At 35.8% G+C, this 18,742-nt stretch overlaps 1 protein-coding gene across 1 annotated transcript in view; it reads right to left on the bottom strand.

Moving 5' to 3' along the window:
- limch1a (LIM and calponin homology domains 1a) overlaps positions 1-15,713 on the bottom strand; it is a 68,188-nt gene extending 52,475 nt beyond the window's left edge. Inside the window, 1 exon segment of the mRNA XM_048198422.1 lies at positions 15,262-15,713. Coding sequence (XP_048054379.1) covers positions 15,262-15,369 — 108 coding nt within the window. The 5' untranslated portion in view covers positions 15,370-15,713.
- Between the last annotated feature and the right edge of the window lie 3,029 nt (positions 15,714-18,742).

Raw genomic sequence — 18,742 nt, 5'->3', positions numbered from 1 at the left:
TAACCAGTTAGCTTAATGCTAAGTTGTTAGCTTGCTAAACCAAGGCTAACTAACTAAAAAAGAGAAGTATAACAGGTAATAATGTAATATGCAATAAGTAATTTAAAATACATTTATTAACACATTTTCATGATTAACACTATAAAAAGTTTGCTTGAGAATTTGCCCCATGACATCATCATTAAGCCCCAACACACAACACAGACCAAAATAGCAGTATACAAATGCTATTCCTGCTTATAATCACCTAAGCAACAGCCTCAGCAGCAGAAAGCAGGGCTACTCTCACTGAGGCAGAAACAGACAAGGGATGATGTCTCTCAGGACGTAGTGTCTTAAAATACATCTGAAAATAGGCCACCTGACTAGGGCTGTTTGAAATAGACAACTCCAACTCATCCGTCCAGACAAAGACACACACAGGATTAAAAAGCACTCTCTCTCACCACTACTCTGGCAAAATTAAAAGCTGTAAAAGAACAACGGATAATACATGGGCAAAAGCGGATTTAAAAATGTTATGCTTTTTTATCCATTTGCTCATTGGAATCTGACCGTCACCAGAATTTGCGAGTGAAAATTTTTGTGTGCCAATGTGCAAAAGTACTGATCAAAACTTAAATATATCGGAATAAAAAACACTAATAACTCAAACTTCATGTGCAGATTACCTTTCACACTAATATTGGCTGCTTGTCCATCAAGCCGTATAAAACCTAGTGCTGCTCGCGAGATGGTCAAAATTGACCGAAATTTAAGTTTTTAAATTTATATTTTTCAAAACATGTTTTACTCTGAAACTATGTGACAATCAAAGCCATAAATCTAAACATGTTGTGCTCCAAATTTGAGGTTGACATCTCAAGGATTTTGCATTTGTAAGATTTTGTTTGGGTGCAGTACCAAACGTTTCCACTAGATGAAATTTGTCTCCCATTAATTTCAATGTGGTAACTTTTGACCGTGAAAAATACGTGACTATTTTTTTCAGGACTATTTAACCTTATACCTGAACTAAACGAGGGAACTAATGAATTAATTAATGAGGAACAGGTGAATAGGATGAATCAATGTAACACATGGGGAAACTGGGTCAAAGGAAAACAGGCAAACAGAAACTGAACACAATGAAAGCATAAACAAAACATAATCCTCACACCTTCATTTAATCAGTTAATTTATAGTCATAATAAAAATTCATCAGCCATATAAGAATTAGTTAATTCACCATCTTATTAATGCCCAGTAACAACACCTGCCTTTCTTTCAGCCAAAAAGCTTCTGCTACTGGGGGAATATCACAAAATGTAATTAATATTCATGAGCAGGGTTAACTGATAATAGGCCTGTTCGAGACAGTGTTAATTTTGACAGCAAATTTTGATTTAGTTTTAGTCATATTTTAGTCATCGGAAATTGTTTTAGTTTTAGTCTAGTTTTAGTCGACTAAATATCATAAGATTTTAGTAGACTAAATCTACAGTAGATTTAGTCAACTAAAATCTAATTTAGCTAAATTGTAATGCATTAAGCATTTCTCTAACAATACACAGAACCAATACACTGAAATACATGTGATACTCTCTAAACTGTTTATGTTCACTTAAGACAACCAACTGTACTTTACTCACCAAAGCATACGTTTTTTTGACCATTCAAGTGCAAAAACAATTCAGTAATTGTCAGGGACTGACACACTTATCAATGAGGTACTATTATAGTTTTTGCTTAAAATTTTGATTAGATTTGATTTTTAGTTTTTCTGCTTTCATTGTAATTTTAGTTAAAAGTTTTAGTAATTTTTGTGTGTTTATGTCTTTTAGTTTTTGCTTTTAAATGTCTATATAGTTTTTTATTTCTGTTTTAGTTATTTTAGTACATCAGTTTAAGCTAAAGTTGGAAACTAGATGAAATAAAATAAGTTAACATTTTTTATATATTTACAAACCCGATTCCAAAAAAGTTGGGACACTGTACAAATTGTGAATAAAAAAGGAATGCAATAATTTACAAATCTCATAAACTTATATTTTATTCACAATAGAATATAAATAACATATCAAATGTTGAAAGTGAGACGTTTTGAAATGTCATGCCAAATATTGGCTCATTTTGGATTTCATGAGAGCTACACATTCCAAAAAAAGTTGGGACAGCAATAAGAGGCCGGAAAAGTTAAATGTACATATAAGGAACAGCTGGAGGACCAATTTGCAACTTATTAGGTCAATTGGCAACATGATTGGGTATAAAAAGAGCCTCTCAGAGTGGCAGTGTCTCTCAGAAGTCAAGATGGGCAGAGGATCACCAATTCCCCCAATGCTACGGAGAAAAATAGTGGAGCAATATCAGAAAGGAGTTTCTCAGAGAAAAATTGCAAAGAGTTTGAAGTTATCATTATCTACAGTGCATAATATCATCCAAAGATTCAGAGAATCTGGAACAATCTCTGTGTGTAAGGGTCAAGGCCGGAAAACCATACTGGATGCCCGTGATCTTCGGGCCCTTAGACGGCACTGCATCACATACAGGAATGCTACTGTAATGGGAATCACAACATGGGCTCAGGAATACTTCCAGAAAACATTGTCGGTGAACACAATCCACCGTGCCATTCACCGTTGCCGGCTAAAACTCTATAGGTCAAAAAAGAAGCCATATCTAAACATGATCCAGAAGCGTAGGCGTTTTCTCTGGGACAAGGCTCATTTAAAATGGACTGTGGCAAAGTAGAAAACTGTTCTGTGGTCAGACGAATCAAAATTTGAAGTTCTTTTTGGAAAACTGGGACGCCATGTCATCCGGACTAAAGAGGACAAGGACAACCCAAGTTGTTATCAGCGCTCAGTTCAGAAGCCTGCATCTCTGATGGTATGGGGTTGCATGAGTGCGTGTGGCATGGGCAGCTTACACATTTGGAAAGGCACCATCAATGCTGAAAGGTATATCCAAGTTCTAGAACAACATATGCTCCCATCCAGACGTCGTCTCTTTCAGGGAAGACCTTGCATTTTCCAACATGACAATGCCAGACCACATACTGCATCAATTACAACATCATAGCTGCGTAGAAGAAGGATCCGGGTACTGAAATGGCCAGCCTGCAGTCCAGATCTTTCACCCATAGAAAACATTTGGTGCATCATAAAGAGGAAGATGCGACAAAGATTGAGCAACTAGAAGCCTGTATTAGACAAGAATGGGACAACATTCCTATTCCTAAATTTTCTTATCTCCTCAGTCCCCAGACGTATGCAGACAGTTATAAAAAGAAGAGGGGATGCCACACAGTGGTAAACATGGCCTTGTCCCAACTTTTTTGAGATGTGTTGATGCCATAATCAACTTATTTTTCCCTTAAAATGATACATTTTCTCAGTTTAAACATTTGATATGTCATCTATGTTGTATTCTGAATAAAATATTGAAATTTGAAACTTCCACATCATTGCATTCTGTTTTTATTCACAATTTGTACAGTGTCCCAACTTTTTTGGAATCGGGTTTGTATTTTATTTCAGTTAACGTTCAAATGTGCGCATCTGCGGACGCAGGACAGCAGTCCTGGCTGGACATCTTCCCAAATCGTCCCTCTCTATCATTTTCATCTCATTTTTATTTATGAAAATAAGAGTAGATTTTAGTCATAGTTTTAGTTATTCAAAAAGCATTTTTATTTAGTCATCGTCTCGTTTTCGTCCGTGAAAAAATGTCGTTGACGAAAATTATTCATCAACAGAATTAACTTCGAGATGCATCGGCGCTGCGCAGACCGATCATCTCAAACAAGCCTTATATGAAAGAAAATGCTCCACAGACATTTGTATTGTTGTTAGACATGTATCGAGAATTAATATCAAAATTTATGTTCACATGAATTAGGAAAAAACCTTTTTTGACTTTGCTAGGGGCAAAAATTAGTGCTCCTAAAGAAAAATGTAAATGTCAATCTCTGTTTAGAGAGAAGGTCACATAAACAGGGAACTGGAAGTGTGTAAAGTTAGCCAAGGTTGTCAATGTCAGGACAGGCATTTACAGAGGGATGGACACACACACACAAACACACACAAGTATTAAAAAGAACTGAACAGCTGTAGTTAGCCTATATTTAGATGGACAGAATGTGGGTGACTGGAGCATTTTAAAATAACCAAGCAAATGACGTGTATGTGGGACGGGGCAGAGGCACCAAACACCCACAAATCAGCACAATGCTATGTGAATAAGAGAAAATTCACTCCTTCACATTAATTCCATGAATTTATTATGTTCTGTAGGAACAGTATGTGTTGGGACTGTTTAGTCAGAAGAAATGTTTTCTATCATCCATCCCACAACCACATGGCAACCATAGTTTCTACCAAAATACCACAGTTACTGCAATTATTGTTACTAGGTCTAAATTCATTCTGTTAAAACCTTCCAGAATACATTTTCATTGTGGTGAATACCAGATTACCACAGTTTTATTGTAGGAGCAATAACTGTAGCAGCTATGGTATTTTTGGCAGAAACTATGGTTAGCTAAGTACAATTTTGTAAGGGTAACAGGAAACACAGCTCAAAACATCACATTAAGCAATATTTCATTCCAGTGCAAACTGGATGTATCATCAGTTTTAACTATTCTTTTTCTCGCTAATGTTCATGTTCAAATGTTTAGTTTTAATTAAAATGTTCATTTTTAAATCTGTGAAAGAACAACGATTCCTTTAAGAATTTATTTAATGATACAGAGTGAAGAAATTATCTGATAGCATTTTGGACAAAATGTCTTATTTGGGTTGTGGGCCAAGAAAGTTTAATAACTCCTGTTTTATAACAGCCACCGGCAGATTTTTCACTGAAAGATATTTTCCACCGCTCAACCTTATTCTCAGTGTATCTGTCCCTCGGATCCTAGAAGTGCATATGTGTGTGCGTGTTTTTCTATGTCAGCCAATCTCTCACTGTTTGTGAGTTCATTCACATGTTAATAATCATTTGGCTAATTGGTTGCTTAGACACGATGCGATAACTCCACCTCAAGACTAGCTGAAGTGCTTGAAAATGCATGCACATCAATATACACAAACTTCTTTCATTAATATAGACTCGTTCCTCTCTTTTTTCTCTCTATTAAGCCATCTCAGTGCAGTTTTGTTGTCGAGTCATAATGTAGACGTAGGGCTCTGGGGATAGGGAGTGCTTTAAAACGATATTTTAAATAATATTGCATATTTTTCTGCCATAAAGATGCATTTGACAGTAAAACGTTATGACTTTACATTGGGATGCGGATATACGTTTACTGATAATATTAAGCAAAACATAATGTAAAATGTTTTTATACAGCTGGAAAAAATATTCTGATAGTGGGATTGAGTTTTTCATACATAAATACAGTTTGTGCTACTACAGTAAATGTGTGGATTGAAAAGCCTTCTAATTTAAGTCTGTGCATGGCACAGCTTTCTCCTGTTGTCCTTGTTTACAATGTTTAACATTGTTAAAGCAATTTTGAGTATGCACTGAGGTCTTAAATAAAGAATTCTATGTTGAATTCATATGGATCATGCTGTGCATTACTCCAATTCACGCAGCATTGGTCAATCTGGCAAACAAACCCGCTTTGCGATATAACAGTGGCTTGTGCCACATTGCCCACACTGGGAAGCCAAGTTTTGTTTAACTTTTGGTGTTTCCCATATACTAACTCAAAATATAACTCAAAATTTCAGTGCAAGACCCAGACCAATACAACTGCTATCAAAATTTAGCCACACCGGCAGAAAAAACAGTTTGCATGTGGCCTTTTTGAGGTCAGAAGCCAAAACTACCACACACATACTCACACACAAAGACAGAAAGCCACACATACTGTCTGTGGCCAAATTCAGAATAGCATACAACTCGTACTATTCCTGCCATATCATTATATATCTCTTCTCCTCTCCTATATAGAGTAGCATTGAATTATGGGAGTTATGCTAAATGTTCCATGGACTCTTGCAGATTGAAGACTGCTTTTTCCAAGATGAGTAAAAGCAGTGTTATATAACACTGCGTTTAAATGATTGCAAAATACATGAGGATTGTGTTTGCTCTCAAGGGTGGGTGGTGAAGCTGGAGAGCTTTTGATGCTGGAAAGAATTGAATTGCTTTACATAAGCTATAAGACTCATTTACACGACATGAGCAATTGTGTTAGACATATTGTATAAGAATATTGGATTAATGTGTATTCATCTAAAGCTAATCAGAAGCCAGTACAAACCAGAATCTATCCTGCTAAGGTACTGTAACACAAACATCACCAGAGATACAGCTGAATTTGTGACTAAAATGCTCATAAATGCATCAAAAATTAAAAAAATTGGTGACAATAATTTAATATTTAACACCATTTTGTCAGATATCAAGTTGTTATACAGTCAATGTTTTTTGCACACAACATGAACACGGCACAGGCTACAGCATCAGATTCACACAATTATTTTCTTAAAGATTCACGGAACAGATTTGAACTTGTTTGAGTAAGCATTTTGAATCACTGACTCACTTGGTCCATGAACTGTTTATAAAGAGCTGAGGGAGTTTCCAATTGACTCCCTCACTGAACCATGAATCATTTGATTCTACATTAACTGGAAACTGTGTAATTTAGGTTCATGAGACTTACATCGGTCTAGAGTTTTGTTGTAAGAATTAATAATGGCATTCTAAATAAATAACACTATATTAATAAAACATTCAAGAATTTTACAAAAAAATATCACTGGTTGTTGTTTAGTATATAAGGTTCAGTTATAAAGTTGAATCGACTTTAGTTTTGTGGGTGACCATAATCAAAACTTTTGTTTACCAACCAAACAGACGTAAATATTCTTATAAAACGTGCATATTTATATGACACAAGTACAAGTAAAGGCATCAGACTGGAAGACTGCAAATTAATACTAAATAAAACTACATTTAAAATTTAATTTATTTGTTGGCAAAGCTGGATTTTCGGCAGCCATTGCTTAGAAATCATTCTAATATGCTGAGTTGGTGCTCAAGAAACAATTCTTATTATTGTCGTCGATGTTGAAAACAGTTGTGCTGCTTAACATTTTTGTTGAAACCATGATAATTTATTTTCAGGATTCTTTGATAGAAAAAAAGAGGAAAAAAAGAAATGAGAGAAAATCTTTTGTAACATTATAAATGTCTTCATAATGTTGATATATATCTTTTTAATTTACTAATACTGACACCAAACTTTTGAACAGCAGTGTATATATTAAAATATCCTTTCATCATGACAAGCAGCAGAAATATGCACTTAAACAACTAAAACACTTCAGAACAAACTTTATCAACCAAACAAATCGTTTGGTTCCAAACTGTATCATTTTAGGAGCCAATGGCACCCTCATAATGTTTTGCCTTGAGCCCTGTATAACTATAAAAGCATCACACCAAGTGATGTCATCTCAAGGCAGTTCAGTTACAATCAGATAAATAGTTTATTTTGTTATTATACAAAATTTTGAACACCAATGTGTGTGAGCAGTGTCTGTGTCAGCCTATAATGGTAAAAATCCACTATTTTTTTTAAATAATTCCCATAAATTCCCTTCAAACAAGCTGATTCAGATTTCTGATTCAGGAGAAGCCCCGCCCACAGCCAGTGACAATCTGCCCTATTAGCATAGACACAACCCTGAGCGAGAAGCAGAGAGTCCGCCATTTCTGTATCTTCGCTGTAACAGCTGGAGTTGTACAATGTCTTTTCACCTTTATTGCAATACAGTATGAAAAACAAATTCAATAGCATGTCATAAAAATAAGATGAAAACATAAGTTATAACCATAATTAAACTAAACTATACCTGTTCTTTCTCCATGCAGAATATATTCTCTGGCTCTGTAGGCATCTTACAACAGTTCCCACACGAGCACCTGTACAGTGATTTATAGATTATCATGACGGAACATGTTAATCAATTACTTGAAGATCGTTAACTCCACATCAACTACATAAATTCATCAAGTAATCATTCAGAAATTCTTCTTGAGTCTCTCCATCATTGTCCAACTCCAGTTCGAACAATGCTACTGAAAGTTTCTGACATTTTCAGTGCGTGAGATTGTCCTGTTTTGTTGTTGTCGGTATGCCAGAAAATTAGCTCTTGAAGCTCCGCCCTCTCCTTGAAAGGGGGCTGGGAGCACCAGCTCATTTGCATTTAAAGGGACACACAAAAACTGCATGTTTTTGCTCACCCCCAAAAAGTGGCAATTTTAAAGGGTTAGTTCACCCAAAAATGAAAATTCATTGTCATTAATTGTCATTAATGTCATTTATTATTCACCCTCATGCCGTTCCAAACCCGTAAGACCTTCATTCATCTTCGGAACACAAATTAAGATATTTTAGTTGAAATCCGATAGCTCAGTGAGGCCTGCTTAGGGAGCAATGACACTTCCTCTCTCAAGATCCATAAAGGTACTAAAAACATATTTAAATCGGTTCAGGTGAGTACAGTGGTTCAATATTAATATTATAAAGCGAATATTTTTGGTGCGCCAAAAACCCCCAAAATAACTTATTTAGTGATGGCCGATTTCAAAACAATGCTTCATGAAGCATCAGATCATAAATTAATCAGTGTATCGAATCTGCTGTTCGGAGCGCCAAAGTCACATGATTTCAGCCGTTGGCAGTTTGACACGCGACCTGAATCATGATTCGATACACTGATTCATTTGTGCTCCGATGTTTTGAAATCGGATATCACTAAATAAGTCATTATTTCATTTTTTTTGGCGCACCAAAAATATTCTCGTCGCTTTATAATATTAATATTGAACAACTGTGCTCACATGAACCGATTTAAATATGTTTTTAGTACCTTTATGGATCTTGAGAGAGGAAGTGTCATTGCTTCCTATGCAGGCCTCACGGAGCCATTGGATTTCAACTAAAATATCTTAATTTGTGTTCCGAAGATGAACGAAGGTCTTACGGGTGTGGAACGGCATGAGGGTGAGTAATAAATGACAGAATTATCATTTTTGGGTGAACTAACCCTTTAACATGCTATAAAAAAGATCTGTGGGTGATTTGAACTAAAACTTCACATACACACTCTGGGGACATCAGAGACTTATTTTACATCTTGTAAGAAGGGGTATAATAGGTCCCCTTTAATAGTGCTGCAAAGCACAGAACTGATTCTGAACAGCTCCAGTCTTTGTGAGCAGAGTGGATTTTACCAGGGCTGCAAAATCTCACGCATTCAGTCACACAATTGACACTGTTCTCATGCCACACGTCTACATTCTCATGCTGTGAAAAAACTTCAAGGAGCAAAGAGGACACGGACAATGCACTGACAGACAAGACAGAGCAGATTACGTCTGATATGAAACAAAGTCTCCGCTTTCAAATTTTGTAAGTTTTATTAAGAAATTCCAACAATAAATACCATTTGAGCGCTCATAACGTGGCGTGGCCTGCACCTCAGTTCAAGCAAAGCAGGAGTGCATGTGAACTGATCTTCACTTATCTTTATTCCTAGTTAGTTATCTATCAATGTATCTATCTAAATTAATTGATAGTGATCTCAAGATCGAAATCGAACCGCAAGCTTGTGAATCAAATCATGAAATCTGTGTCAATACACCCCCCTCCCTAATTCTCACTCCAAGCTGAACTCTAAGGTTGGCAACCCTGATTTTACTCACAGAAACAGTTGGACTGAAGGTCATTTGGCTTATAGTGTGTCTTAGTGTGGTGATCCTGAATACTTGAAAGCAAACCATCATGGAGAGCTCATATTTAGTCTGTGATTTCAGTCCCTGTGTTCCTGAGAGGACTGTATTAAATGAATGTGAATTGTGTAGACAGCCTACGTCTGCCTCCCAAATCTCTCTCACTGTGTAAGCTGTATCATTTAATCCGTATGTCTGTGTGTGACTGCACAGCTGTGACAGCTGGCTTTATGAGGTCATATGACAGAGCCATCTGTACTCAAATGTAGCAGCTCTTTCACTCACACACACACTTGACCTCATACGCTTGATCTGCCAGAAAGATGCTCTAAATGCACTCAAAGTGGACCACAAGTTGAAAAACATTCAACAAGACATGGTCTATATGGTCTCCATGGTGACTTTATGATAGTGGCGCTCAAATGGTAGGATGGAAAGAAATAGGCAGAGAAAGAGAGAAGTGCTCTGAAACCTGATAGCCAAAGGGAGAGGAACTCTAGGGTTCTTGAAATATGATAGGCCAAGGCAGAGAAGGACTTTCTGTAATGTGATGTGGTTGCTGCTGTCCGTCTCTAGCCACTGACAGGTGCACTGGGAGTGTTTCCTCATACAATTTCCGTACAGTGTCACGTGGCCCATCCAGGACACACCGATGAGCCCTATGAGAGGGCTCAAAACTCAAAACAAAGACTGCAGGACATACAATACTCTGACCGAAAACAATTCTAACATACACATAAGTGTCAGACCGATATATGGGCAGGTCAATTAATCTGTCGATTTTTTGCAAATTACTATAAATTACTTAAAAATAATAATAATAAACTATTATGGAAAACATTTAGCCACCAAATCAAAGTCATGTGGTGCAACCAACATACGGGGGAGGAGGAAATTATATCATTAAGAGGAACACACTGAAAACCCTCTTGACTGCTTGTCATTATTTTTTTTTATATATATAAATCTGATCTTTTGACCATTTTATGGCATGGCCAGATTAGCAGGTTGTGAACCATTTGAATTAATGGTCCCAATTTATATTAAGTGGCCTTAACCACTATGTACTTACATCAAAAAATAAGTACAATGTACTTATTGGGTTCATATTGATTTGCAAAACACTTTTGCTGCTATTGAGGTGGGATATGGGTAAGGTTAGGGAAAGCTTTGGTGGTATGGGTAGGTTTAAGGGTAGGGGTAAGGTGTAAGGGATGGGTCAACAGTGTAATTATAAATGTAATTACATATGTAATTACATGCAGGTGTATTTAAAATATAAGTACAAAGTAAAAACATGTATGTACACAATAAGTGCATTGTATCAAACTATTAATTTAAATGCAAGTACATAGTAGTTAAGTCCACTTAATATAAAGTGGGACCGAATTAATCATTCATGAATTGAAAAAATAATAATATTAATAAAACTTTCAGTTTGAAAAATATAATAATTTAATTCACTTTAATTAACATTTGAAATAAATAAATAATACTTTCAAAAAATATAATAATTCAATCCATTTTTATTACTTGTTATACCGGTTACACCGCATGACATTAGAGTTAAATTTAAAATTTTGGGGGTATAAAAGTTAAACAAAACCAAATGAAACCCACATGAATATAAAGATTACATTTTTCTAAGAACTTGGAAAATGCATTTTAAGCTTAAATGTTTAAATATTTGATTTATCTTGTTTCTTACTGATCATCAATGTTTTTGTGAATTTTGAGCAAATATTGTGCTTATAAAGTGTTTGCTTGATTTCAGCGAGTTTTGTATAATTATAATATTATATAATTATATATATATGTATATATTATATAATTATATTATGTAGCCTATAGGTCAATATTATATTGTCCATCAGCCAACATGCTTTCTAAATATTGACAGACCATCAAGAACCCAATCTCAGTTGACCAATAAATAGAGGCTCAATCTATGAATGTGCCTCAAGAGAGCTCCATGTCTGTATCTTTGTACTGCAGTCTGCTGTTCATGCTTCAGTCTGCCATATGCTTTGGTCTGTAATGTTCTAGCTCTTTCAATGACTCACTAAGGAAAAAGCATTTTTAGCAGGAGACAGAAGAAGCATGTCTCTCTCTGTGCCAATTCAGTTAAAACTATTTGCGAGCAGCAGGGTGCTAGGCTATTTCAGCCTGTCTATTTATACTGATCGTCCTAAAACCTGTGACTGACATAGGCCTACCAGTGAAACACATGAACAGAAAGACATACAGATAAATAGACACGTAGCAAAGCAAAGCAGAGAAAGTGTGAATGGATTATGGCATGACCACTTTTGGTGGGATTTCTGAAATGTAATCACATACACACCACACAAAAAACACGTAAATTCCATTATAATAATGAAATACTGATGGTCCCAATTTTTTAGCAAAAAAAAGGGGGGGGGGCAAGGAAGTGCAGAGAAAAAATGTAAAAATAAATATCTGATAAAAATAAGATTTCAATAAATAATAATAATAAATAAAATTAAGATTAAAATAAACAAATAATTTGAGTAAAAATGCAATAATGTAACTCAAAAGAAACTAAATATTTCCAAAATAATATATAAATATTAAAGTCAGTCTTTTTCCACAAATTTTGTATGCATGCAAATTGTATAATACCGAAGGTACACATTTCTAGTAATTGTGCAGTTAATTCTCAAATTGTACTTTCAGAAAGTTTTGGAATATTTTTCGTCTCCTCAAATTTGTCACTACTGAAAAACACAATAATAAATAATTTAATAAGAAGGGTTACATTGACATATTAAGATTTTGTTTAGATCTACCGTGTAAATATATTTTTTGCTATTTTTAAAAAAAAGTTCTCACAGGTAAATCTACTACACTTTTACAATTTTAACAATATTTCAAGTGTAATTTGAGATTTGTTGTATTTTGAATCCAATCTTTTTTTGTAAAAGGCATAAAGCTTATCATACTGATTTCAAAGTTAATGATTCATTAGTCTGAATATACATTGAACCAAACACTATAATAACATTTTAGTTGATAATTCAATAAACTTTATTTTTGAGAAAACATCCCATGTTTCGGTCGTGACAACACATTTTCAGTAGTGACAGTAATGTGTTGGTAGCGACAGAATTTTAGCTCATATACTAAAATACTAAAACATATTAAAATAGTAATGATTTGCATAACTGTAAACTGTAAAATTTTGTTTATTTCCCTTTTGTCACTACCAAAACAATGATGACATGTTTCGGTCATGACTGTTTCGGTAGTGACAATTTTAGATACTTTTGAGTCTAGCTCAAAGATGCTAATCAGTTAGTTAGCAAGTCCTGATCAAAAATGTAGGGGTGTGGTTAAAATCAGTCTCAGCCAATGGACTAAAACATACACTGTTTCGGTAGTGACATGAAAATGCGGGACAATTTTTCTGTTTCAAAGTTTCATGATTTAAAGATAAAATATAAATATTTTTATGTCACTTTTTAAAAAAAAAAAAAAATCTAAAATATATATTTTTAAAAACAACAATGGAAAAAATTGCAAAAATTATTTTAATATAATTTTCACAAGTTAGGGTTCGGGACAGCCACCTCCCAATTGAAAGTATGCAATAAATGATGATTTATATATATTAAAGGATTAGTTCACTTTCAAATTAAATTTTCCTGATAATTTACTCACCCCCATGTCATTCAAGATGTTCATGTCTTTCTTTCTTCAGTCGAAAAGAAATGAAGGTTTTTGATGAAAACATTCCAGGATTATTCTCCATATAGTGGACTTCAATGGAGCCTAAACGGTTGAAGGTCAAAATGACAGTGTCAGTGCAGCTTTTCTACGCGATCCCAGATGAGAAACAAGGGTCTTTTCTAGAGAAACCTTCGCTCATTTTCTAAAAAAAAAAAATTTTTTTAATTGTATACGTTTTAACCATAAATGCTCATCTTGAACTAGCTCTCTTCCTCTTCTCTATTTGGATTCCAGCAGTGTAGATGCTGCTAAGTGTATTACTGCCCTCCACAGGTCAAATTTTTAACTAAATTGTCATATACAATATGCTAGTGCAAGTATATAACAATTAGTTCAAATTTTGACCTGTTGAGGGCAGTAATACACTTAGCAGTGGCTACACTGCCGGAATTCTAATAGAGAAGAAGAAGAGAGCTAGTTCAAGATGTGCATTTCTGGTTAAAACGTATATAATTTTTCTCTTTTTATTCCTCGCCTGGGATCACGTAGAATGCTTTGAAGCTGCAATGAAACTGTCATTTTGACCTTCAACCGTTTGGGGTCCATTAAAGTCCACTATATGGAGAAAAATCCTGGAATGTTTTCATCAAAAACCTTAATTTCTTTTCGACTGAAGAAAGAAGGACATGGACATCTTGGATGACATGGGGGTGAGTAAATTATCAGGAAATTTTAATTTGAAACTAAACTAATCCTTTAAGCTTACTTATATTTTAAATATTATTGTGGGATCCAATTGATAAAATAAGGATCTTAGTAAACATCTAAAATTTGAATACTTGAATGCTTTTTAAATGTGTTTTTTGTTGTTGTTGTTGTGGGACAGCAGTTTGCACAAAGACGGACTTTGGTTTGCACCAGTTCTGTAGAATGGCCCATATATTTCACAGTATAAACAGGGTCTTTATACAAGAAATTGTGAAGATTCCTTTTAAATTTCAGGATGATCATATTTGGGAGTCAATAGCATCTAAGAAGATTGAAAACCCCTGATCTAATGCACACGACTCAAACTCAAATCTAGATCAGTGACGCGAGGATGCTCCCTATCCAATCCACGACCCCTAAAATAGGTCATAATATTAATACCAAGACCTACATCTAAAACCTTTAACATCTCTGGGGATGAAGTGGTTCTGCATTCACATGTTTCACTTGACAGTGAATCAGGTCAAATAAAACGAAGGCCACATACATACTGTATGCCACAAATGCTCTGTAAACAAACCGATTGCGCCTGTGTGCTGCCTTGACGACTGCCCTCGCTTAGAAAAGGGGCGTGGTCGACAGAGGGCAAGGGGGCGTGTCTTTTGGCTTCCAAACAACTGGAATCGCTTAGCGAAAGGGGGCGTGTCCGCTCGCAGAATATGAGTGCATCCTTCTGTTTCTGCACATCTTTATGATGAATCTGTTTTGTTTGGAAAAGAGTCCACTGGATAGGCGACCTGCAGTGTAAAATCTGGCAACAAATTTAAACAGGCTGATGGCTGTCATGTGAGTGAAAAATTCGGTGAGCCATCAAAGCCTCGCTAGTCCGATTACAGCACCCGAATCCCGTGCACATGATCCCCGCGCTCTTGGGCTCCATTGCCCGCTGTTGTAACCAAACACGATACACACGCTCGCGCACTCACAACAGGTGACGGTGCAATATTTATAAGCTGTTCAGAGCGTAATGTAACCTCTTTATGTGAGTGTCGAAGCAAATATTAAAATAATGCTAAAGAAATGTTTACTTTTACTTCTGTGAGCATATATGTGCAGCAGACTCACCTCGATCCATTTCTGAGCTTCTTGAAACGCTGGTTCAGGGGTAGCATCTGCAGATTCACCCTGATCCAGCTGGGCATTTGAAGCCGAATCGTTTCCAGGACTGGCCATTTCCAAAAAAGCGTCTTAGCAAGAGGGCCACTGAAAGCCTAGATGAGATATCCAGCGCTCCGCAAACAGACCTGTGTGTTTACTTCAGATCATTCGCAGTATTAGCGGACACGTTCAATATGCTGAGCTCGAGCGTTCACAGCGCAACACACTGCGGTTCTCCAGCGCTCAGCAGCACTGCAGATGAACTGCACTTTTTACCACGCGCGATGCAATACGAGTCCGACCTCCGATGCTAAAAATATAAACTAAAAAAACACCAGAGGTCTACGTTCAACCAATGCGTAAGGGGCAGCAAGGCGAACGCATCAGCCTCCCTGTCTCTTCTCCTACAGAACGGGAGACTGGCATGCGCGAGAGCGCGGGGGAAAGGAATTTAACGAGAACAATAGAGCAGTTCCGTTACCGCTCCAGTTACGGCCAGATATCTCTCTCGCGCTCTCTCTAAATGTATAATATAATATAATATAATATAATATAATATATTTTAAACATAACTCTCTCTCTTGTCTGCCTGTCTCCCTCACAGTTTAGTATATTATAATAATTTATTAATATTGGGACATACAGTACTCTGACTGAAAACAATCCTAACATACACATAAGAAGTGTCAGACCGATAGGTCAATAAATCTGTCGATTTTTTGCAAAAGTAAATCTAGAGTTGCATTTCCTGTAGAAAATATCAGGGCATGGCTGCACAAGTTTTAGGTAAATTCATAATTGGAAAAGTTTCAAAATCAATGGATAGAGGGAGAGAGACAGAGACTGATAACGAATATGCAATTGTTATATGTGAACCTGGACCACAAAACCAGTCATAATGGTCAGGTTTTTTTTTAAATTAAGATTTATACAACATATGAACGCTGAGTAAATAAGCTTTCCATTGATGTATGGTTTGTTAGTGTTATGGTTATGGTTATGTGGCCGAGGTACAACTATTTGAAAATCTAAAATCTGAGGGTACAAAAAAATATTGAGAAAATCGCCTTTAAAGTTGTCCAAATGAAGTCCTTAGCAATGCATATCCACTCACAATTTTTTTTTTATATATATTTATGGTAGGAAATTTACTAAATATCTTCACGGAACATGATCTTTACTTAATATCCTAATGATTTTTGGCATAAAAGAAAAATAATTTATAATTTTGACCCATAGAATTGGCTATTGCTACAAATATATCCGTGCAACTTATGACTGGTTTTGTGGTCCAGGGTCACATTTGTCCCCTGGAATTGACTTTCAGAGTAATTTTTATCTTAAAGAGGATGTATATAACCACATAAATCTGTCAAATACTCGACCCTTAATCATGTGACGGAAATAAATACTCAATTATGGCCTACCTAAATGGTTACCTAAAAAAATCAAATCATCACACACCACAGTAGCCATAAATAATGTATGATGTATCATAAGACAATAAACAGTCTAGAATATGTAATACCTGCTATGTAATTAAGTATATTTCATAATACTTATAGGCCTAATTACATATACTAATGTATTAAATGTAGGCATACAAAATATTATGAAATATACTTAATTACATAGCAGGTTTAAAAAGAAAAAAAAAATCTACAAAATGCAGTGCACCAGCTAAATTTGGCATTTTTCCTCCCCCAAATTATGTCTGATGAATTTTTAGTCCCAGGCCTTGGTTCATTTCTGACCCTGCTCCAGTGTGCCACTTTTGGAAGGCAAAAAACGTCCATGTCTATTGTCAACAGTGTAGCGATGTAGAAGCACAGCTCACACTGAAGCCACTTTCAAACCAAGCAGCTTTCTGTTAGTTAACATGTCAAATCCACGTGACCACCCTGAACCCCGCTGCAATTCAGATGTTTAATACTTTACATTAGGGGTTTGTTCAGAATCAGTTGCAGCCTGATGACCAAATAAACTTATTCGAAAATTTAATGATTTTATTTTAGGCCAAGAAGTTCAAAGGTCAACTCATTTTCTTCAGCTTACGACCAGTCGTGGTGCTGTTCAGTCAACTCAGGATGGGGAAGCAGAAGAAATAATGCTAGACCACTGGGTTCAAGAGTTTTTATGCAGGATAAAAGTGGCCATTGGTGAATGAATGAAGAGTCTGGTAAGGTACTACATATAAATCCACCCCTAACTCTAACCATGCTGAGCTTGAATAGTAGATGAGCTTGTCAGGCACAAATCAGGGAAGAACAGTCAGTTTTTGTGCTAACGTTGGTCAAGAGGGATTTAAACCCTCTGCCATCAATTCTTATGATAAAAGAATTAGGCCTCTTGTTGAAAATCAGTTGGCCAGCACAGTTTTCTATCTAATGTTGACATAATTCTTGAATAAATCAGGACAAAAGATTTTTGAAAGTGCATCCTCTTTCAGCTAATGTTGCCCACAACCACTTCTGCAATAAAAGAGGAGTTTGTGGTGGTTTTCTTTCCACTTTTTCAAGAGTTTAAAATACCAACAAATGTGAGGTATTCTAAATATAAATGAGCCTAAATTGTATAGCTAATACAACTTAATAAGGTAAAGAAATAAGCTAGATGCTAAGTGTTACAATGGTACATTTAGCCTATATAAACAGTTTATTTAGCCTTTTCTAGTTAATTTTTGTTGCTGTTTTTTTTATTAGCATGAAACAAATTAAGCAACTGCCATTGAGCTGAATAAAACTGCTGACGGGTAGCTTACTTCAGGTATTAATAGATAGTCTAAGTGCTTTTCAGCTGTCTACCCACAGCGCACATTTTGTATGTCTCCCTTTTTTAACAACACACCTGATTCAGATAATGCTTCTCCATGAACTGAACTGAGTGTGTCAGATAGTAGAAGCATACAAAATGTGCATTGCTTTGTGTCCCCAGGACCAGGACTGAAATATGATGTTCTTATATTGCATGAGCAATAGGTGTTATTACACTCCAGCTTTATTGCCTGGTCTGAGTTTCTTTTTCTTTTCTTTTAGTAGCCATACGCCCCCTGCAGGAAGGACAATTTACTGTAGGCTATGTTATTCACAAAGTAGGCCGGATGAATGAATGAGTGATTGATTGTATGTTACCCTGATGTTACCCAGTTTTACAAATTAATTTGATTCAATATTTTATACGAACAAGCACAGTCACAGATGTTTTATGATAGAATTAATTGTATGAAACATATTTTAATGATAAGCAATCGTGTTTCTATCAAGCAGGTGTGTTATTCTTCCGGAGAAACCTGGTTAAGGTAGGTTTTGGAGCTGGTATGCTGGTTTGAGGTAGTTTATGCTGGTCCTATGCTGGTCCAGGACAGCTCAAAACAGCATACCAGCTCCAAAACCAGCATATGCTGTTTTTTCAGCTGTAAGCTACCCAGGCCAGCTAACGTTCTCAGAAC

The sequence above is a fragment of the Megalobrama amblycephala genome, linkage group LG7 (genome assembly GCF_018812025.1).
Source record: "Megalobrama amblycephala isolate DHTTF-2021 linkage group LG7, ASM1881202v1, whole genome shotgun sequence".
Taxonomy (NCBI): domain Eukaryota; kingdom Metazoa; phylum Chordata; class Actinopteri; order Cypriniformes; family Xenocyprididae; genus Megalobrama; species Megalobrama amblycephala.
This window is presented reverse-complemented; position numbering and strand designations above follow the sequence as displayed.